The sequence below is a fragment of the Gymnodraco acuticeps genome, unplaced genomic scaffold (genome assembly GCF_902827175.1).
Source record: "Gymnodraco acuticeps unplaced genomic scaffold, fGymAcu1.1, whole genome shotgun sequence".
Taxonomy (NCBI): Eukaryota; Metazoa; Chordata; class Actinopteri; order Perciformes; family Bathydraconidae; genus Gymnodraco; species Gymnodraco acuticeps.
This window is the reverse complement of record NW_022991477.1, coordinates 1-24,173: the sequence shown is the minus strand read 5'-3', so window position 1 is coordinate 24,173 and position 24,173 is coordinate 1. Positions and strand designations below refer to the sequence as shown.

General features: G+C 42.9%; 2 protein-coding genes across 2 annotated transcripts in view; both read right to left on the bottom strand.

Annotated features, from left to right (window-relative positions):
- Nucleotides 1-16,770, bottom strand: part of LOC117533072 (NLR family CARD domain-containing protein 3-like) — a 60,350-nt gene extending 43,580 nt beyond the window's left edge. The window contains exons 1-3 of the mRNA XM_034196698.1: nucleotides 16,025-16,770; nucleotides 7,838-8,073; nucleotides 3,646-5,461 (exon numbers count right to left, since the gene is read on the bottom strand). Coding sequence (XP_034052589.1) covers nucleotides 3,646-5,461; nucleotides 7,838-8,073; nucleotides 16,025-16,152 — 2,180 coding nt within the window. The 5' untranslated portion in view covers nucleotides 16,153-16,770. The remainder of the gene's footprint in view (nucleotides 1-3,645; nucleotides 5,462-7,837; nucleotides 8,074-16,024) is intronic.
- A 6,084-nt stretch (nucleotides 16,771-22,854) lies between these two features.
- Nucleotides 22,855-24,158, bottom strand: LOC117533073 (zinc finger BED domain-containing protein 1-like). Its single transcript, XM_034196699.1, has 2 exons — nucleotides 23,453-24,158; nucleotides 22,855-23,288 (listed from the first exon to the last, which is right to left on the bottom strand). Exons 1-2 carry the CDS (start codon nucleotides 23,561-23,563, stop codon nucleotides 22,881-22,883), a joined length of 519 nt encoding a protein of 172 aa, XP_034052590.1. The 5' UTR covers nucleotides 23,564-24,158; the 3' UTR covers nucleotides 22,855-22,880.
- Nucleotides 24,159-24,173: the final 15 nt, after the last annotated feature.

Genomic DNA, 24,173 nt, shown 5'->3' with positions numbered 1-24,173 from the left:
AATCATTGAAAAAGTTGTTTTTCAACAGTTGAGTAATTTCTTGCATTTAAATGACTGTTTTGATGTGTTCTAGTCAGGCTTTCGTCCAAACCACAGCACTGAGACTGCTCTTGTAAAGGTCTTTAATGACATCCACTTAAACACAGACAGTGGCAGAACTTCAGTGTTAGTATTATTAGATCTCAGTGCTGCGTTTGACACTGTTGACCACAGCATATTACTAGACCGACTGGAACACTGGGTGGGACTTTCGGAAACAGTTCTGAATTGGTTTGAATCCTACTTAAAGGACAGAAACAACTTTGTTTCTCTAGGTAAACTCTTGGACCCTCCAAAAGCTCCTCCCCCCTCCTCACTTCTGTCAAGCGACTTTGTTACCCACTTTGAAAAAAAGGTTGATGATATTCGCTCTTCTTTTTCTGACTCACCTTTACTCACCGCTGGGTCACCAGACCCTCCTTCCACCAACACACTAACCTCCTTTTCCCCTCTCTCTCCAAGTGAGGTTCTTACCCTCATTACCTCTGCCCGCCCTACCACCTGTCCTCTGGACCCTATCCCTTCAAACCTCCTTCAGACTATCGCTCCTGATATTCTACCGTTTCTCACCCATTTCATCAACACTTCTCTAACTTCTGGTCACTTTCCAAACAGTCTCAAGGAGGCAAGAGTAAACCCTCTCCTAAAGAAACCACTCTCAACCCGTCAGATGTTATAAACTACAGGCCTGTCTCTCTCCTCCCGTTCCTGTCTAAATCACTTGAACGCGCTGTCTTTAAACAACTCTCCTGTTATCTCAATCAGAACAACCTTCTGGATCCACACCAGTCTGGTTTCAAGGCAGGTCACTCCACAGAAACTGCTCTCATTGCTGTCAGGGAGGAACTGCACACTGCCAAAACTGCATCCCTCTCCTCTGTCATCATCCTGTTGGACCTGTCTGCTGCATTCGACACGGTGAATCATCAGATCCTCCTTCGCACTCTCCAAAAACATGGAGTTTCAGGCTCTGCACTTTCCCTCCTCACCTCATACCTGAAAGACCGTACCTACAGGGTGACTTGGAGAGGGTCTGAGTCCCACCCTTGTCAATTAACTACAGGGGTCCCTCAGGGCTCTGTTCTTGGTCCCCTCCTCTTCTCCCTGTACACAAACTCGCTCGGATCAGTCATTAGCCCGCATGGTTTTTCATACCACTGCTACGCTGACGACACCCAATTAATTCTGTCCTTTCCCCGCTCAGAGACCCAGGTCGTCGCACGCATCTCTGCTTGTCTAGCTGACATCTCTCAGTGGATGTCTGCTCACCACCTCAAGCTCAACCTTGACAAGACTGAGCTGCTCTTCCTCCCGGGAAAAGATTGTCCCACTCTTGACCTAACAATCAACATCGGCACCTCAGTTGTTTCCCCGACTCAGACTGCAAGGAATCTGGGTGTGACCCTAGATAACAACCTGTCCTTCACTGCAAACATCGCTGCTACAACCCGCTGCTGCAGATACACGCTTTACAACATCAGGAAGATACGTCCCCAGCTGACTCAGAAAGCGACTCAGGTTCTGGTCCAGGCTCTCGTCATCTCACGCCTAGACTACTGCAACTCCCTCCTGGCTGGTCTACCTGCATGTGCCATCCGACCTCTGCAGCTCATCCAGAATGCAGCGGCTCGTCTGGTCTTCAACCTTCCTAAATTCTCCCACACCACTCCGCTCCTCCGCTCCCTTCACTGGCTTCCGGTAACTGCTAGAATCCACTTCAAGACACTGGTACTTGCGTACCATGCTGCGAATGGATCTGGCCCTTCCTACATCCAGGACATGGTTAAACTGTACACCCCAGCACGTGCACTACGCTCTGCATCAACCAAACGACTCGTTGCGCCCTCGCTGCGAGGGGGACCCAAGTTCCCATCGGCAAAAACACGTGGGTTTGCTATCCTGGCTCCAAAATGGTGGAATGAGCTCCCCATTGACATCAGGACGGCAGATAGCTTGCACATCTTCCGGCGCAAACTGAAAACTCATCTCTTTCGACTCCACTTCGAGCGTTAGAACTATTAACGAAGCACTTTTATACTAATAAAGGACTGGCTTACCTAAAGCCAGTTGAGTAGCACTTGAAATGTTTGGCTCTATGAAACCTGATGTACTTTATGATTCTGTTTTCTTCAAGGTTGTGTCTTCCTGGTCGAATGTACTTATTGTAAGTCGCTTTGGATAAAAGCGTCAGCTAAATGCAATGTAATGTAATGTAATGTAAAATACACATCTGAGTTGACAAATATGACATGTGGGGTTCCTCAAGGCTCCATCTTGGGGCCTCTTCTCTTTAACATCTACATGCTACCACTGGCTCAGATAATGAAAAACAACAAAATAAGTTACCATAGCTATGCAGATGACACACACATTTACGTAACAATTTCACCAGGAGACTATGCTCCAATTCAAACACTGAGTAAGTGCATTGAACAAATCAATGACTGGATGTGTCAGAACTTTCTCCAATTAAACAAAGATAAAACTGAGGTAATGGTTTTTTGAGCCAAGGCAGAACGTATAAAAGTTAGCGCTGAGCTTCAGTCTGCAATGTTCAAAACAACAGATAGAGCCAGAAATCTAGGTGTAGTCATGGACTCTGACCTGAGTTTCAACAGTCACATTAAAACAGTTACTAAATCAGCCTACTATCACCTGAAGAATATATCTAGGATTAAAAGACTAATGTCACAGCAGGATCTGGAAAAACTTGTCCATGCTTTTATCTTCAGTAGACTGGACTACTGCAATGGTGTCTTCACAGGTCTCACTAAAACATCTATGAGGAAGCTGCAGCTGATTCAGAACGCCGCTGCTCGAGTCCTCACTAACACTAAGAAAGTGGATCACTCCAGTTCTGAAGTCTTTACACTGGCTTCCTGTGTGTCAAAGAATAGATTTCTAAATACTGCTGCTGGTTTATAAAGCTTTGAATGGTTTAGGCCCAAAATACATTTGTGACCTCCTGCTAAATGATGAAGCATCCAGATCTCTCAGGTCTTCAGGGACTGGTCAGCTTTCTGTCCCCAGAGTCAGAACTAAACATGGAGAAGCAGCGTTCAGTTATTATGCTCCAAATATCTGGAACAAACTCCCAGAAACCTGCAGGTCCGCTGCAACTCTGACTACTTTCAAATCCAGCAAGAAGACTTTTATTTTTGTCGCTGCTTTTAATTGAACTATTCATATCTTAGACTGCACTGTAACTTTTATCCATGTACTTTTTCTTTTCATGTTTATTTTATTAGCTTTTCTTTTTAATGACTGATTTTAAATGACATTTTCTTAATCTCTTTCATTTTTTGTAAAGCACTTTGAATTGCCTTGTGTTGAAAAGTGCTATATAAATAAACTTGCCTTGCCTTGGTGAGATCACATGCTGAGAAACCTCTAGAGTCCTTCATGTGTTTGACATGTCCTCTCCACTCAAAGGAGTATGAAGAGGGAAAAACTGTTCAATTTAACTATTATTATAAATAAATAGAAGAACAGCGTTGGTTTTAATTTGCTCTCAGTATTTAAACAGCAGAAATGTTATAGTGTTTATTTGAATAATTAAACTTCTGATCCACATCAGTTTATAAAGTTAATCACATCTGGACTCACGTGGCCTTCCTGCAGTTCCTCACAGCTGGAATCAGTCTCCGTTTCCCCCCCTGTGATGTTTTGTACTTCTTCAGGTCCAACTCATCCAGAACCTCCTCTGACATCTGCAGCATGTCTGCCAGAGCAGAGCAGTGGATCATAGAGTGTATCTTCTTTGATCTGTTCTCTGACTTCAGGAACTCTGTGATCTCCTGATTTACTGAGTGGTCCTTCATCTCTGTCAGACAGTGGAGGATGTTGATGCTCCTGTCAGCAGAGATGCTATCACTTCTAAACTTCTTCAGGTTGCTGATGGCTCTCTGGATGGTTTCTGGACGGTTGTCTGTGCGACCCAGCAGGCCTCCTAAGAGTCTCTGGTTGGACTCCAGAGAGAGGCCGTGGAGAAAGCGGACAAACAGGTCCAGGTGGCCATTTTCACTTCTGAAGGATTTCTTCATGACTCCTTTTAGGAAGACATCCAGGGATGGGTACTCCTGATCACGGTTTTTACTGTTCTCATAGGGCCAGTCTCTCTTCAGGAAGTTCTTCAGTACCGCTGTGTCTCTGTTGGTGTAACAGTGGAACAAGTAGACTGCAGCCAGAAACTCCTGAATGCTCAGGTGAACAAAGCAGTAGACGGTTTTCTGGAAGATCACACTCTCTCTTTTGAAGATCTCTGTACAAAGTCCTGAGTGCACCAAGGCCTTGGTGACACCAAGACCACAGCGCTGCAGGTCTTCTTGGTAGAACATGATGTTTCTTTTCTTCAGTTGTTCAAACGCCAGCCTCCCCAGCTTCAGAAGAAGCTCCCTGTCAGCCTCCGTCAGCTGCTGTGGACTCGTCTCATGTCCCTCTTCATACTTCTGCTTCTTCCTCTGTGTCTGGACCAGAAGGAAGTGTGAGTACATGTCAGTGAGGGTCTGGGGCAGCTCTCCTCTCTGGTCTGTAGTCCACATGTGGTCCAGAACTGCAGCAGTGATCCAGCAGAAGACTGGGATCATACACATGATGTGGAGGCTCCTGGAGCTCTTGATGTGAGAGATGATTCTGCTGGACAGGTCTTCATCACTCGATCTCCTCCTGAAGTACTCCTCCTTCTGGGCGTCAGTGAAGCCTCGTACCTCTGTTACCCTGTCCACACACTCAGGAGGGATCTGATTGGCCGCTGCAGGTCTGGAAGTTATCCAGACGAGAGCCAAGGGAAGCAGCTTCCCCCGGATGAGGTTTGTCAACAGCACGTTGACTGAGGACTGCTGAGAGACATCAGACACAACATCATTGTTTCTGAGGTCTAGAGAAAGTCTGCTTTCATCCAGGCCGTCAAAGATGAGCAGCACTTTGCAGACAGCCAGCTGCTCTGCTGTGACCTTCTGTAAGGTTGGATGGAAAACATGGAGCAGCCTGAGAAGACTGTACTGCTCACCTTTGATCAGGTTCAGCTCCCTGAAGGAGAGCGGGATCACCAGACTGACATCTTGGTTCCCCAAACCCTCGGCCCAGTCCAGAGTGAACTTCTGCACTGAGAAGCTTTTTCCAACTCCAGCGACTCCGTTGGTCAGGACCGCTCTGATGTGAGTCTGTTGGTCAGGTAAGGCTTTAAAGATGTCCTGGCACTTGATTGGAGTGTCATGGTGGGTCTCTTTCTTGGAAGCGGTCTCCAGCTGCCTCACCTCATTTCGGGTATTAACCTCTTCACTCTGGCCTTGTGTGATGTAGAGCTCAGTGAAGATGCTGTTGAGGAGGGTTTCACTTTTATCAGTTCCTTCAGTCACACGTTCACATCTCCTCCTCAGACTGTTCCTATGTTCATCTAAAACCTTCTGCAGACCACTATCTGCTGAGAGAGAAGGAACAGGAGAGAATATGAAAAATGCTTTTGAGAAAATCTTATTATAACAAAAGAAAGACACAATTAAAAAAAGTTAAAACAGCTTACTGTCTATGCCAGTGGTTCCCAAACGGTGTATATGTACGTAATCTGCGCGACTTGCGCGTCCACATCTCCACGTGCAGTGCTACATAAACATGGCTGAGTCAGCGATAACTCTCGAGGGGTGGAGGTATGCCCATTATTTTGAGTTGGTCCGAAGAATAGACAGGAATGTGACGGTGAGGTGCAAACTGTGTCCAGCCAGCAGCTGTTATCCACTGCTGGAAACACCACGTGGTCAAACCTCAACAAGCACCTGCAAAGAACACATGCTAAGGTGAAGCTACCGCACACGCTATGTGTTGTTTGTTTATATCACGTAGTCTGTTCTTCTTCTCTGTCTTCCGGTTGTTGCCTGTTTTGAATGACTAATACACACTACCGCCGCTTGCTGGTAAGGAAAGTTATTGCCACTCACGCATGCGCAGTTCGTACGTGCTCGGCGAGTAAAGTAACGAGTTACTTTATGTAGATAGTAACGAAGTAGTGTAATATATTACTTTTTTTTAAAAAGTAATATGTAATATATCTAGGGCTGTCAAACGATTAAAATTTTTAATCAGATTAATCACAGCTTAAAAATTAATTAATCAGATTAATTACCATTCGAACTATTTTCCAAAATATGCCATTTCTTTATGTATATTGTTGGGAATGGAAAGATAAATGAAAGAAGGCGGATATATCCATTTAACACAGTATCTATGTTTATTATAACATTTTTCTGCGTGTCAAAATGAAAGACAACCCACACACCTATCAATCATCAAACAGTAGGGTCTTAATTCATTACGTGTTGATTTCTATCAACGGGGGAGTACTTCAGGACTTCAGGAAAGTCGACGGGGGGGGGGGGGGGGGGGGTGGGGGGGGGGGGGGGGCGCGGCTCGTGGAGTACTTCTTGACCACAGAGTGTGAACGTTGTGATCAGCTGTTTTAGCGCAGTTCTCCAGTGAAGGGGGGGGAGTCTCCCTCCGCAGCCGGTTGGCGTAGTTTTGGCACAGTTCCGTTGTACAGACCGACGTTAACAGCAGCCCTGTCTGTGCACACGGAGACCGACTCTGTCGTCCGGTGATCTAACCGCCTTCTGAAAAAACCTTCACATGTACGTCTGTAGGCAAATGCGCTTTGTGACACAAGTGACGGTACGCATTTCAGATTACGCACATAACCTGCGTACCAGTTATGTGCACCCCTGTACTACAGCAAAAGTATTCTCCGTCGGGACTTCCTGCAACAACACCACGCCGTTATCAAAGATGTTCTATTGAGAAGACGATCACTACGTGATAAAAGTTTTCAAAACCGTGGCTACTGAAATCAATCTTACTAACTGCTGTCTGTGCAATTTACTCCGCGCGAGTTGGCGGACTTTATTTTGCTTACTTTAACATCATTTTTCATGGTGGGGCTAAGCCATTTCTTGGTACAGGTGTAGCCTACCCCAGCCATACCCTGGCGCTGCCACTGGTGGCACGTATGGGGCGGGCCATTCTGCACATGCGTTAAATGCGTTAAATATTTTAACGCAATTAATTCAAAAAATTAATTACCGCCGTTAACGCGATAATTTTGACAGCACTAATATATATTACATTTTTTTAGTAACGACCCCATCTCTGGAGTTGGCGTTCTCTACTCTGATTTACATGAAGAACAACAGGAGGCCACGGCTCTCTGTTGAACAGGACTTGCGAGTGGCCCTCTCCTCAGTGCCACCAAGGATTAAAAAATTCTGCGCGCCCCGACAGGCACATGTATCTCACTAATTTGTAAGTCGGCAAAATATTTACAATAGCACATGTTTCAATGCTGATTGTTGAAATGTTACATTTATAATTTGTAGTTCAGGACCATGGACAAAGCAGCTTCCTTGCATTGACAGTTCTCTGTGCTGAATTTCTGCTGAGTTTCCTTTGCCTCATTTTTAATTTTGTGACCCGTCTGGTTTAAGAGTGTGTTGCTGCTTTGATGAAGCCTAAGTTTGATAAAGTTTGAAACTAATTTCTGAAATATTTCGTTAATAAATATTTCATGAGTAATATAGTTGTCTTTGTCACATTTTATTTGGCATTAGTAAATAATTATGCACATTTACAGATATTTTACATGATATGAGTGATAACACGTGTTATAAGGGCTATTTTGCACAATAGGTGTGCCTTGAGATTTTTACTCATTTTTACTTGATCAGAGGACACTCTGAGCCAATGAGAGTTCATCCAAGAGTAGAGACCCAGCGCCCCGACGGCCTAAAGACGCTGCATGTGTTCGGCCTCTTACCTCGTACAGAGCTGGTCTGACTGGCTGTCTGCAGGCCAGCTCTGGTTCTGGATCTCTTTCCACACTGGGGACAGGAGGAGTCTCCTGATGGAGGGCGCTGCTTCCAGTATGAGGTGATGCACTGTCTGCAGAACCAGTGTCCACAGCTGGAAGAGACTGGATCCTTCAGGACGTCCTGACACAGAGCACAGCTGGACGGCTGCTGCTCCACAGGAACACGACTCTTCCTCTTCCTTCTGTGGAGATGAACACATCCTTTAGAGGAGCTGATTCTCACCAAAGGTTCAACAAGGGGGCCAATTCTAGTTCGATTTTAGAAAAAAGGTCTATATCTGTATATACAACACATTCTCACTCCCAACTTGGCCTATGTTGACGTCATGTCAGGGTCCCTGTCGTCACTTTCCAACGCAAGGGGGGGCCCTTTAGCGTCGAGTTTCAACTTTCGGCGAGGTCCATAGACTTCTACAGAGCTCCCTGAACGTATGTAGTAGACGAGTTGAGATCACGAGCGAATGCTCCCCGCTGCGTTGAAATTCAACGGCCGCGGCCGGTTCTCTTCTGAAGCATACGATGCGAGACTGCGTTGCATTAAAAACATTATGCTCTCTATATATTGTCTTTATTATGCTTTAAACGTTATGTCAGGATCCCTTGGCGTAACTATCAAACGCAGGGGGGGGGGGCCAATATTCAACTATCAGGGCGTCCCATTGACTTGCATAGAGCTCCCTGAACGTATGTAGTAGACGAGTTGGGATCACGGAGAAATGCTCTCCGCAGATTCATTCTCAGAGCGTTTATCAACCTTTTTCTGACTCAATATCAAGCCACACTTATTGTTTTTACTTCTTTATTTTAATTGAATAATGTAGGACTTTTGTTGCCGTCAGTTATGGGGAGAGTAGGGGCTCAGAAAACTGAAATCTGTATTGTTTCATCGTTTTTTCCTTCTAATTAGGGCCCGAGCACGGAGCGCTAGGACCCGACGGCGTTTCCTAGCACGAAGTGCGAGGAAACTATTGTTATTGGAGGAATTCTTCTTATTTTTCTGCTGGCGTTTCCTGTTTTTGAGGTCTTTAGGATGCTTCAAAAGTTGTATAATTTTGCACGGATTCCAGAATCGGTGAAAACTACAATATTCTGGACTCAATGTGTTCAAATTGTCTAACATGCTCTCTAGCGCCACCTATGGCCATTTCCATTTTTGGAAAGATGTACAAAGTGGCACCGTAACTCCAAATGACCTGACATTTTGCACACTTATTCGGGTGGACCTGCTCTGCATATAATCTCCTTGAACCCCTAAGCTCCGCCTACTTTATTATTTTTTTAGCAGAATTTTAAAAACAGTTAAATATTCACTTAAATTGCAAATGTTTGTTTTTCAACACCAAACTCAGTATACAGTATCGCTGGAGGGTCACATCATCGTAGTAAATGAGCATGTTCAGTCGATAAATGTGGCCGTCATTACTCTAAACGTGTTCGCAAAAAGGCGGGGCTTAGATAGAAATGCTCATAACTCAACAATGTACCAAAAAAACACATTTTGGTGGTAAGGTTCAGTCTGTATTGGGGAATAGGCACAAAAAGTAATTTTCATTTTGGACTATAGGGGGCGCCAAAAACATGACAAATGTATAACTCAAGAACTGATGGACGAAATAATTTTTTTTGTTTTAAACATATTCTGGGGATGAGTATGCACTTATATATTTTTTTTAGCACAGACATTCCTCATGGAGTTGCGGACATATTTGTAAATAGCTTCCATTAGCCCCGCCCCGCAGGAAGTCGGCCATTTTGAAAATGTTGTGTTTTTCATGCATTTTAAGCACATTCTTGCAAACTCCTCCTAGGGCAGGGGTCGGCAACCCGCGGCCCATGGGCCGCATGCGGCCCTTTAAGCCCTCTGCTCTGGCTCCCTTGAGCTTAGACAAAAATAAGAAGGAAATAAAATAAAAGTATTTGTAGGACTATTTATATTTTGTTGCATGGTTGAAAATGTTTCGTATCTTGTATTTTGAGGTGGTACTGTGACACATAAATAAAAACCAAAACGGTTTTAATTAGGTCAACTAAAATAGCGTCACATCCTGCTACAGTCCCGCGCGAGCGCCTTTTCTTGGAGGCGAATAACCTGACCCCCGGCTCGATGAGCGAACTATGGATAAAGAAAAGAAAAGTACCGGAGGAACACAGGATTTAATTCTGTGTGGACAGAAATATATGCTTTCACAGCAAACAATGCTGGTTTACCGGAATGTTTGATATGTAGAGAGAAGTTGTCAACGGTGGTGCAGCCTTTACGTATCGAGGAACAACACGGGAGAGGAAGACAGCTGACGATCTTCAGTCATAATAAATGGGGTATGTAATTTATTTCAGAAAACACTTTTTGTTATATTCCATGGAATGCTCTTAACGTCCCGATAGCAATGAATATATTAAATGCTTTGACAATAAATACATACAAAAATTAATCTCTGGAAGCCGTGGCGCTGTAGAAAGCTCGACCAATCATCTGAGCCGGCTAAAGTAACTGGATGGCCTACCTGCCTGTCAGCCTTCCATCTGTGCACAAACTTATCTCGTGCCCTCATTGGTCATGTGCGCGTTCGTGTGTGTTGGAGGAGGGACTCTGTGAGGAAGTCTGAAGGAAGAGGCATATTTTTTCCGGTTGTGTACTTTCAAATTCTAGCGCACTCGAGCTGGTTTCTCCATTCTTACCTACCCTACCTTTAACTCTTTTTAGGGTGCAGCTATATGTTTTATTTATTTCAAAGTGGGCCCATTTTAATTATATTTGTTCCTTCAAATGTGCAGAGGACTCCCCAAGTGCTGTGTTTCATTTATTTTAAAGTAGGCCTGTGTATTATTTTTAATTCTCCTTATAAGAGTTCTTTGTTTCTTATTAGAGGTTAACAGTTTTAGATCATGTAATAAATAGCCTAATAAATGCAAAAAAAACTGTAGTTTTTGTCTGATGTAACAATAAAAAACTATGAAATATGTTTTGCGGCTCCAGACAAAAAAATGTTTTGGAAAAAGGAGCAAAATGGCTCTTTTGGTCAAAAAGGTTGCAGACCACTGTCCTAGGGGAATGATCGGTAAAAAATTCCAATCCAGCACAAGTTCAGCCCCTATCCAATATGATACTTAATAGAGAAGAACATTTTTGATAGCTCAATCGTGGAGGTCGTAAGCTAACAGCGAATACACAATTTTTGACGATTTACATGTCGCAAATTACTACAAACTACTCGCTTATAGTTTTTCCGATATTCACGAAACGCTATATACACATATTATGATTGCGGATGCGGACATATTTCAAATTTGCTTTTATTAGCCCCACACCCCAGGAAGTTGACCATATTGAAGAATGTGCGTTTTTCATGCATTTTAACCTCTTAAGCCCCACGGACTCGAGCTATGTAGCAACAGTGCTATATCTGAAGTGTCATTGATGAAACTATTAATATTCCATACCCATCTGACCGGAGGAAACTCGGCTAACTGACGATACGAAAAAAACAAAAGTTTTTCGAAAAAGAAGTCTCACAAGAAGCCTCTAAATGAGCCCATGGCAAAAACGGGCAATTGCTATTTCTGCTCATAACTCACAAAAAAGATCATTTATAATTCATATTTTCTGCACAAACAACACATCTTCTGAAAGCTGAGATTCCACAGATTCCATGGGTGTACACCCCATCACTACAGGCACAACATTAACCGAGCTGGCAGCCAGAACATAGCAAGTAACCAATATCAGTTTTCAAATCCATGACAATAGTTAGGTCTTACCTTGGCTGTATTGTGATCAAAAGTTGTGTTCAAAGGAATAAAAACGCTGCTCAGGGTTAATCCAATGTCTCTTGTCACTTTAAAATGATTACTGATAATCAATCCTTTCATTCACGGCAGAAGAGTAGGTCCAACGATTAACAGTCCGTGGCTTCAGCTGCGGGAGATGCAGTTTACGCATAGCTCCCCCTCCGCAGGCGTAATGTATTTACGTATTTTGAAACTGCCACTCGATTCGATTGGCTCTAACGATTCAAAAAAGGTGTCAATCACCCAAATCGACCAATGGGTTCCAGAGATAGGATCTTGCGTAATTATAAATAAAGGCAGTATAGCTGGTTTACGCACGACCCAGTCTTTTTACGCAGCATACTAGGCTATAGCATAGCATAGCACAGCATGTCCCGCGGCGACAGGAGAGCAGAGAACGGCAGATCGATCAGCGAAACAGCAGGATTTGTTTTCTTTGTCTTCATTGTAACCATGGCAGCCAGAAAGAAGACTTTTTTGTCCGTCGAGGAGGCATTGGATATCGTATTTCAGGACTCTCCGTCGGAAGATAGTGATCTCGTCCCGCACAAAGGTGACAGTAATGACTCTGATTATGAACCTCCGTCACCGGAAAGGTAATCTCTCTGTTTGTATCTATTACTTATTTATTTGGTGTAAGAGTATTCATCTGTTTTTATCTTTTTGTTATTTATTTGGTGTAAGAGTGTATTCATCTATAGTAATTTCACACACGTGACAATAACACGACATCCATCTTGTGATATAATGTTCTTTCACACACTCAACAACAAAGAAGATGGATGCCGTTTCTTGTTCTTGTTGTTGAAATAAACAAGACATGTTGAATTTAACACGGTATTACATTACATTACGCTTTTATCCAAAGCGACTTACAATTATTACAAATATTACTTATATTATATATACACACATGCATATATATATATATATATATATAAAATATACATATATAAATATATGACAGACGGAATATTATTAAATATTGAAAAGATTATATGAATCCCGTCTCACATAATAGAAAATTCCAATCCAGGACAAGTTAAGCGCATATCCAATGCCATGCTACATTGTGCAGCGGGTTGTGCAGACTTTCGTTGACAGAAGTCCAGCCATGCGTCACACCTCTTTTAAACATCACTGTTGGCTGAAATCGTCTCCGGAGAATACTTTAATGTACCCTCGGTTATAGCTGCTCCAAAGAGACTCCTCTCTCCTCTAAATCAGTGTATCCTCGGTTATAGCTCCTCCAGAGAGACTCCTCTCTCCTCTAAATCAGTGTATCCTCGGTTATAGCTCCTCCAGAGAGACTCCTCTCTCCTCTAAATCAGTGTACCCTCGGTTATAGCTCCTCCAAAGAGACTCCTCTCTCCTCTGCATCATTGGACCCTCAGTTATAGCTCCTCCAGAGAGACTCCTCTCTCCTTTCTCCTCTAAATCAGTGTATCCTCGGTTACGGCTCCTCCAGACAGCCACCTCGATAATCGATCCTCGACGAGCTTTTAGAGAAATTTGTTTTCCTTCGAGACGGCGCGCCGACATCCGTTTCCGGGTCGCTCCCGCAGGACCTGGGAGTCTGGGACGCGAAAATTATAGAAATGAGAAACGGCTCATTTCCCAGGACTCGCGCGCGCGTCTGCTTGACGCCGGGACGACCGGCCGCCCTCCCCGACAGGCGCACGAGGGCCCGCTCATCACTCTACTAAGACACACACAGCTGTATTAACCTGGAGCACTATAGCATTATAAACACAATTCACAATTTGCAGAGAATTAATCGCAATGTAAATATGGAAAGAATATAGCAATATCAACAATAACGATGCTGCTCCATCAACACTCAGAATGACTTCATGTAGTCATAAGTACAGCAGTGAGTATATTGTTAGCACCCCCTCAGACCGTCAGAGACCACAGGAGCACAATCTCAACACTGACAGGTTTTTGTAACAGAGCGTCACAAACTTTAAGCTCAAGTTGAAATGTTTCATGTTGCACGAATACGCAGGTGACATGAATTTTCATCTTCACTTTATTAGTGTTGCCCGGCACAGATCTGGGTCTTTGCATTGACTCTACATGGGATCTCTCAAAACTCTGTTATATCTGCTAATGCTAAACACAACCAGCTGACCAGGTTATTAATATTCATTAATAATATATATCATAAACATGCCCAAGTAGTCGAGTCATTTACATTTAGAATATTTAGTATTTATCAATATTTTGCAATTTAAAACCATTTCATGCCACTGATACAATGATGCTGTAACTGCCTATAGAAATATCCTTAAATAATGTTAGCTCACTGTACTCTACTGCAGGGGTTCCCTACCTTTATTGTGCCAAGGACCGGCAGATACATTACAAAAAATGTGCGGACCGGTTGTCCATTTTAATATTTACTCACCAGGTGGCAACAGAGGCTAATTGTATGTAACAGCCTGAACAAATAATAGAACAATATTTAATTTCAAACCGTAATTTTCCAAAACGCATCAAAATGCATCCAAAACATATTAACAACGTTTAAAACCAGAACACAATTAAAACAAATTAGGACCACTGTACACATATTGATATAACTGAAATGTCAGGGAGACCCCTGGGCTTGTTTGCCAGCCATAATAACGTCATACCGGGGCGTTCGTTCGGTGCACTCCGACAGCATTTAGCACTACATTGAGATTAAGATTAAACTAACTTCTTTTGGGAACACCCACATACCTAAGGAGTTAGACAGATGTGTGTAAATTACTGTTCATGGTAATTTGAAAACAAATGCCGTTGTTGGACACACACAAACACACCGAACACACACACACACACACACACACACACACACACACACACACAGCGGAGCTGAGCAGAGCACATACACACACACATCATGCGCCTTTGTGACCGGACAAGTCAAAAGCCTTGGCGTCATCCTGGACAGCACCCTTTCGTTTGCACCCCACATAAAAAACATCACCCGGACTGCCTTCTTCCATATCCGCAACATTTCCAGACTCCGCCCATCCCTTTCACAATCCAGCACCGAAATCCTGGTTAATGCATTTGTCACATCCCGGATTGACCACTGTAATGCTATCCTCTCTGGCCTACCCACCAAACTACTCAACAGACTCCAAATCATTAAATCAGCTGCCCGGATCATTACCTGTACCAAATCGTCTGACCACATCACCCCCATCCTCATCCAACTTCACTGGCTCCCTGTTCAGCACCGGATTGACTACAAAAACCTTCTGCTTACATACAAAGCCCTCAACAACCTCACCCCCACCTATCTCTCAAACCTCCTCCAGGAATACACCCCCTCCCGCTCCCTGCGCTCATCCTCAGCCGGACTCCTGACTGTCCCCACCTCCCGCCTTAGCACCAAGGGAGCCAGGGCTTTTAGCTGCACCGCGCCCTGGCTCTGGAGCTCTCTGCCTCCACACATCAAACAGTCTGACTCCATCACGACATTCAAATCCCACCTCAAAACCCACCTGTTTAAACTGGCCTACTCACTCTAAAACACATTCAACCTGCTATCACAGATCCTCCTCTCACTCCGTCACTCCACACTCTTGTCTTGCCTGTTTTATGCTTTTATGCTGCTGTATTGCCTTGTCGGTTCGATTAAATTGTGTTCCGTTTTTGTTTTAACTTTTAAATGCACTGTAAGGCGACCTTGGGTGTCCTGAAAGGCGCCTCGAAATAAAACGTATTATTATTATTATTTCCTTCATACGAGTAATAGGGGGAATAATCGGGCCGTTCGATGTGTGTGTGGTGTGTGTGTGTGTGTGTGTGTGTGTGTAGAGGTGTGTGTGGTTGAAACGTAGCAGCCTGCAGTGGGGAATACAGTGAAGGCGGTGTGTACGCGCTGGTGCTGCACTTCTCAGAGGCTGCCTCCTGATGCTGCAGCCAGTTCATGAAGTGAAGGAGGTTTTACAAATAAACACATAGCTCTACGCCCCTGGCCGACATGTCCTTAAAATGAAGTCCGAGTTCAAAATATATCTCAAATAATGTATGACCTGCCATTTCCCCACATAAACACAACAGTCTGCGATGAAGCGGTTGTCTCCTGCGCTCCACTTCCTATTGGCGCACCGGTAACTTTCTCTGCGCACGAGAGGCTGAGACCTTATGCTTTTGTATGTTTTGGATGAAATAATATGACTGGTAAAGGTGCGAACAGTTTAACAGCTATTTCGCGGCCCAGCAGTAAGACCGGGGGTTGGGAACCCCTGCTCTGCTGCACACATGACATTAAAGAACAGTTTAAATGATATGATAACATAAAACTGAATCCTCTTCAGGTCAGTTTACAGCAGAAACTCTTACCTTGAGGGTCCAGGTTCATTACTGAAGACTGGAGGTTTCCTCATAGACCGGTCACTCTTCAGAGACTGACAGCTGGGGACTGGAGACTCTGCTCTCTGTCTGTGGAAACAACATGTTTTAAACATCATTAGTTCATTCAGAGAGAAGTCTTTCTGTTTCAGCGTCACGCCTGTGAAACCTTTTACATGTTTGTATTTTATTTGCTGAACCTTTTATTTGCTGAACCTTCATTAATAATACATATCATGAACATGCCCAAATAGTCAAGTCATTCTGGGAACAATACATTTAGTTTTGAGGATATTTAGTATTGATCAATATTTTTGCACTTTAAAACCATTTCATGCCACTGATTAGGGATGGGTATCGTTAAGGTTTTTACGGTTCTACTACTTTTATCGATACCGCTTATCGATCCGGTCCTTTAACGGTACTCTTATCGGTTCCTTTGTAAAACAAAAAAAGGTAAATGAACTAAACAAATTGTAAATAATGTGAACTTACAGAACTGTAAAAAACTAAAAAAGTATTTACTGCAGTAACACAGCAGTGCAGAGCAACACAGGTGGGGCATACAGGTGTGCTGCAAGAGGCCTAACGGTTCTTCTGGAGGAAGATTGAGGTATACATAACATACCTGACGGGGAAACGTTACTCGTGGATGGAGCTACAGAGCTTCAAGAAAGACAGTCAAACCCGGTGCATTTCTCCATCTGGATGTGGAGCACTTTTGATAAATGTTTAGACAAAACTGCTCGTGTTACCGCCCTGACATGCTAAACTCTTATTGCACTTTTGGCAACGAGCATCGAGACGGGTAAAGTTTAACCACACCTCGGAGCGAGTTCTCTCCGCAATCTCCACCGTGTGTGTGTGTGTGTGTGTGTTGCATGCATGTAGCAGCCGCATGTGTGTGTTGCATGCATGTAGCAGCTGTGTGTGTGTGTTGCATGCCCCGCCCCTGGATTGGAAAGATCAAAAATACACCATAGATGCATTTTGTAGTCGTATTGGATATTAGAAACTAAAACTGCGATATAATGTTTATGAAGCAATAACAGGGTTAATGCAGGAATCCTGAGGTCAAATTTAATACCTTTTAAGACCTTTTTTAAGACCCTTTCTATACATTTTAAGACCTCATCGCAACTTCGAGTTCCAACCGGTTACATTGGCGACACTTTACCGCACATTTACTATATTGATTGTAAGATAGCACAACTAAACAGAGTGCAGACAGACTACTGAAGCCTCCTTTCCACATTACATTGCATTTAGCTGACGCTTTTATCCAAAGCGACTTACAATTAGGGTTGCCAGAAACTGACCATGATCAAAAAAATTCCGTTGTCCGCATGTTTAACAGTACAAACAAAATAAACGACAAATAAACCAACATCAACATGATGTTGGTTTATTTTTTGTTATTTTCTAAAGTGCCTGCCATTGCCTTTATTTGGAGATGCGCTATGCGCGCACAATGTATTTATTGCAATGCTGCCATTATTAAATACAGGCTACAGCTTGTATTAATAATAGCAGCATTGCAATAAATATTATTATAGCAATTTATTTATTGCAATGCTGCTATTATTAATACAGGCTACAGCCTGTATTAATAATAGCATTGCAATAAATAAATTGTGTGCGCATCGCGCATCTTCAAATGGATGCACTCAAAACGCATTGTTGAGGTTGAGCTAGGGCTGTGCGATTATGGCAAAAATCATAATCACGATTATTGGGTCAATAATTGATATCACGATTATTTTGACGATTATTCATTGAACATTTATTGAACTTTAAAACAAATAATATTTGACCGATAAACAAGATCAACAAATATGTTGGAGCGCACTTCCAAAACCATACTAAACATATGATAAATAAAAATAAATTAGACCAAAATAAATTAAATCAAATATTTTGCAGTGCACTGTCATAACCTACAGAAAACTCCTTAACCTCTTAAGCCCCAAGCCTGTTTTTCAGGGTTCAGGCTCGAAAATGACATGCCCAAAACAAAGGACTATAACTTAACTTCTAAAAGGGTTATATGAATAATTTCTTTTATCAAAGCAAGGTCACATCTGTGAGTTGGATGTAGAAGTGTCAGAATCAATAAAGATGTTTCAGTGTCAGAGTAAATCCAGATGGAACATAGTCAAAAAGTGTACATTTTTGTCTCCGCCCAAATAAAACCCATTACTTATAGTGAAAACCACCCTTGAATGATGGGTTAGTAGCCTAAAAGCTTTAGGAATCCAAACTATAACATATAATAAGTACCCTGTATCAAGATTGAGGCAAAACAAGTGAAAATTTACCTTTTTAGAGAGATTTAGCAAAAAAAAGTCCAAGCGGACTAAGCTTTGGGCACATTTGGTTCCATCAGTGCCATTTAACCTTTTTCAGGTACCAGACTGTAAAAATCATTGTACAACATTTAATTATCACTATAGGTATTCATTCCATAAAAAAAAAAAAAAATTATTGTTAAAAAAAATAATAATAATTAAGTGGGTGTGTGTGTGTGTGTGTGGTGTGTGTGAGTGTGTGTGTGTGAGTGTGTGAGTATGTGTGTTGTGTGTGTGTGTGGTGTGTGTGTGTGGGTGGAGTGTGTGTGTGTGAGTGTGTGTGTGTGGTGTGTGTGTGTGGTGGAGTGTGTGTGTGGAGTGTGTGTGTGTGGTGTGTGTGGGAAGTTCCCTCTTTGCATGAGATGCATGTTACTTGCACAATAAAAATGAGGAAACTTAGGAAACATTCGACTCCAACTCGAGCAGATTTATTAAAAAAAATTAGCAACACACTATACAACAAGCATTTTTTGAGTAAAAAAAAAAAACTTTATACAAACACTTAAAGAGCCTGTGACAGCATCCCAACAACTGTTGTGCAATGAAATATTGGGCTACTATTAATCTCGAACCGTAAGTTTAAAAAAGAAAAAGCGATACCGTTCCGTTAAATATCAATAATTTCGAACATCGCGGGGAAATTCCTTCGACTCATTTTGGAGTTTTGGGGGAAGCCGGAAGTGACGTCAATGCGGGAACGCTTCACTGTGCGGCGAGAGAGCCGAACACGGACAAAGTGTGTTGTCATGCGTAGAAATGGTGAATTACTGAGTTTAGGCACGTTAATAACGTTGTAATGAAGTTGACTACAGTATATTCATATTTGTCAGTGCTTTCATGTCAATTCGGCGAACATAAACATACATGATCGTGGTGAAGATGATGATTACATTAGGATTACAAATCGGTAGTGAGAGCTGCTGAATTTCCTCCCGTCGGATGTGATATAAAAACAAATCGATTATGTTTGTAGTTGTAAACTCAAGTGGATGAAACTACATGTATTAGTGCTTTCATGTCAATTCGGCGAACATATGATACATTAAATGATCGTGAGGATGATGATTACAAATCGTTTGTTTGAGCCGGTCTGCATTTCCTGATGAGAAAACCACCCGATGCTTGTTGTAGTTGTAGTACACCAACATGGATTAAACGTGTGTTTTTTTCACCACAATGTTGGGAAATTAATGGATAAAATGCACGGATTATTATTATTATTATTCCCACTCCGATCGGGACACCAGGTCCACCGTTTCCCCGCAGCGAGGCTCCCCCCGTTGACAGTTTACGTGGGCTGGGTGCAGTGGCGGACTGGCCATCGGGACGAATCCCGATGGGCCGGTACCGAAGTGGGCCGGTCGGATAAGTCACTGCACATCCCCCATAGGCGGCGCGTGAGGCTCAGGTTTGGGAAGGCTACATAACTTTTTTTACGCCTCCGTCGTCTATAGAAAAGAGATCAACTCAGTGTGCGGAGTTTAAATCTCTCAAGTCATATTACAGGATAAAGGAAATACAGTTTAAACTGCCGTATGCAGAGAAGACGCCGACGTGTCGCACTTATCATTCATATTACATCATCAATCAGATCATCGATCATATAATATCATAATATATCATATATCTCCTTATCTGAGTCAGCTTCTCCAGCCATATCTGGCCGTGCAACACTCACAGTGTCACATACTGTATGCAGAAGTATTATTTTAACACATGATGTTGACGAAACACTCGAGTCAAATGTAATTAAAGTCAGATCCACTCGTGTCTTAGACGTGAACGCGCTCTCAGCTGGAGAGAGAAACCCTGGCTTGATTTACCGAGTTGATAACCAGCGTCGTAGGACCGCTTAGCGAGATCTCGTTTGTTGTTGTTAGTTAGTTTGTTACTCAAACATATCCAGGGTCTGTTGAACTGGCTTCGTAGTACAGGGCACAGGTGGCTGGCAGCGCTAATGTCAAAGACACAGACATTGCATTATATTTGTATTTTACCAGGATGCAGTGACACAAATATTTACATATTTACATTTACTATCTACAGCACCCGCCGCCCCTGACATCCCCCACTCCCCTCGTTGACAACTTACTAGCAGTACCGAAGTGGGCCGGTCGAGAGTCCCGGGATGATTTTTAGTCCCATTCCACCACTGGCTACATGACCGTATGATCGCCCATATTGACGCACCTAATTCCTAAACTTCTAACAGATACAATAAACCGATCCTTCAGCCTCATATGAGCTCTCACACACGTTCAACATTAAACTCTCATCGCTGTCTGAGCTTGCTGCTGTGTGCGCCATCGTGCGTTTACATGCAGATGCTGGGATCCTGGACGGTGCAGCTGGAGCGCTGTGCCCGCAATGACGTCACACATCATTTGGCGGGACTTGAAGAATCCCCGAGCAGATCCAGGAAATGGTCAACATTGAAGGGCAGATTAATAGTTATCAAAGTACAAATATCCAAAATCAGTTCAGTAACGGTTTTCAAGGGGACAATATTTACTCAAATTGATGGGTTTGGATGATGGGGGAAACTCGTGTCACAGGCTCTTTAATGTTACAGTATTACTCCAGTAAGTCATGCCATGCCCTGTAAAAGTTATGTTTGGTAGTGAAGCACAGAGGGACCTGACACTTCCTGCAGTACACAGGTGTCTTCATCCTTCAGTTGCCAGCATCAGAGCACCTCCTGCAGTACCTCCTGACCTTGGTGGCATCTTCCCCATAATACTCAGGGCATCCAGAAGCCATATCCTCATCGCCTTCCTCACTGTGAAAACAAATGTGGAAAAAACACAGATTAATTCTCTGGCTTGTACTTTCAAAAATGTAACTCAAATCAGAAATAATTTCTCTACAACAACAGCAGAACATCAATTTTGAGTGTGTGAAATAACATTATATCACTCAAAATGTATACCGTGTAAATTATGTGAGACGGGGTTCATATAATCTGTTCAATATTTAATATTAATATTCTGTCTGTCATATATATGTGTGTGTATATATATATATATATATGTGTGTGTATATATATATATATATATATATATATATGTGTGTATGTATATATATATATATATGTATATATATATGCGTGTGTATATATATTTAGTTGTAAGTCACTTTGGATAAAAGCGTCAGCTAAATGTAATGTAATACCGTGTTAAATTCAACATGTCTTTTTCAACAACAAGAACAAGAAACGGCATCCATCTTCTTTGTTGTTGAGTGTGTGAAAGAACATTATATCACAAGATGGATGCCGTCGTGTTATTGTCACGTGTGTGAAATTACTATAGATGAATACACTCTTACACCAAATAAATAAAAACAGATGAATAATCTTACACCAAATAAATAAGTAATAGATACAAACAGAGAGATTACCTTTCCGGTGACGGAGGTTCATAATCAGAGTCATTACTGTCCCCTTCGTGCGTGACGAGATCACTATCTTCCGACGGAGAGTCCTGAAATACGATGTCCAATGCCTCCTCGACGGACAAAAAAGTCTTCTTTCTGGCTGCCATGGTTACAATGATGACAAAGAAAACAAATCCTGCTGTTTCGCTGATCGATCTGCCGTTCTCTGTTCTCCTGTCGCCGCGGGACATGCTGTGCTATGCTATAGCCTAGTACTAGCGTACAAAGACTGGGGCGTGCGTAAACCAGCTCTACTGCCTTTATTTATACTTACGCAAGATCCTATCTCTGGAACTCATTGGTCGATTTGGGTGATTGACACCTTTTTTGAATCGTTAGAGCCAATCGAATCGAGTAGCAGTTTCAAATTAAGTAAATATGTTACGCCTGCGGAGGGGGAGCTATGCGTAAACTGCATCTCCCGCAGCTGAAGCCACGGACTGTTAATCGTTGGACCTACTCTTCTGCCGTGAATGAAAGGATTGATTCTCAGTAATCATTTTAAAGTGACAAGAGACATTGGATTAACCCTGAGCAGCGTTTTTATTCCTTTGAACACAACTTTTGATCACAAAACAGCCAAGGTAAGACCTAACTATTGTCATGGATTTGAAAACTGATATTGTTTACTTGCTATGTTGTGGCTGCCAGCTCGGTTAATGTTGTGCCTGTAGTGATGGGGTGTACACCCATGGAATCTGTGGAATCTCAGCTTTCAGAAAATGTGTTGTTTGTGCGGAAAGTATGAATTATAAATGATCGTTTTTGTGAGTTATGAGCAGACATAGCAATTGCCCGTTTTTGACATGGGCTCATTTAGAGGCTTCTTGTGAGACTTCTTTTTCGAAAAAAAAAATTGTTTTCGTATCGTCAGTAAGCCAAGTTTCCTCCGGTCAGATGGGTATGGAATATTAATAGTTTCATGAATGACACTTCAGATATAGCACTGTTGCTACATATATAGCATTTTCGGACCCGAGCTCGGGTCCGTGGGGCTTAAGAGGTTAACACATAGCCAACATGGCCACCATGGCAAATTATGGTAGAGCTGCTCATGTCATCTCTTAAAGGTTTTTTGCAAGAAACACCAGCCTGTTTACATGGTCTGGTTTCAGAGATGAGCGCAGGCAGGTGACAATATTGCCACCCGTACTGAAGACCCTCTCTGAAGAGGAACTTGTGGCTGGGATGCACAGATACTTCCTTGCCAGGATGGAGAGCCGTGGGTAGAACTTCCGGGATTCCCTCCACCACTTTAGTGGGTCCTCCTCAGCATCCAGTGGCACTGCCTGGAGGTAGGACTGTAGCTCAAGAGCTATGGCCTTGTCCTTTTCCAGAGCAGGTTGAGGTTCTGCAGCTTGGTCTACGGTGGCCTTGAAGAAGCTCCCCAGTCCCTTCTTCTTTGGTGCAGCTGCAGCAGCATCCTCCGTGTCATCGGCAGGCACCGCTGCCGTCTCAAGAGGGGCGTTCTCCTTGGAGTATTATAAAGAAAATAGGAATGACATGTTTAATCAGACTAAATGGTTATGGGTATTAACATTTATACCTTGAATTACATTATAACACTTTGACAACACATTCATTCACTTAATTGTATTTACTGTCAAATCTCATTTTTATTTTTTATTATTATTACCATGAGTGTCATCATCCTCCTCATCTCAGTTGTCAGGCTGGCTTCAATGGATCCTCGATTGTCCTCACTGACATATTTGAGCTTGAACCTCGGGTCCAGGGCAGAGGCCATGTCAAGCAGCTCTTGTGTCGCTGCGTCATCATATTTGTCATTGAGATAGTCTAGTATCTTCTTTTTTATGCTTTTTGTGAGGTCTGTGTCATCCTCCTGCACTGCCAGCAATGAGTTGTTGAAGAGGTGCAGGGTTGGTTTAAAAAAAAGACACACTTACATACTTCTCTCCAGAAAGTGCATCTGTGAATTCCACCAGAGGGCTAAGCGACTTATTGATTGCCTCCAGTACATCAACGTCCTGCCACGTGAGGGAGAGATGTCTGGTTTTCCGGTCGCTGGAAAGGACCTGTGCAATGGCCTTCTGCTGCTCGAGGACCCTGTCGATCATGGCCTGCCTAGATCCCCATCTGGTTGGACATTCTGTCTTTAGGGAGTGTTCAGGCAGATTCAGCTGCTGCTGTGCCACTGCAAGTTCCCTCTTCTTTTTCCAACTGTAGGAGAAGCTGCTGACCAGCTTCTTGCAAAGCCCCATTGCACGGCCGATCCTGGGATCCTTCATTGCATTCTCTAAGATTACAACAAATACATATTATTTATTATCATGATGATAATCATGATCTTCATCAAAGCATAATTTGGTGTGTTGTGTGTGTGAGAGAGAGATAGA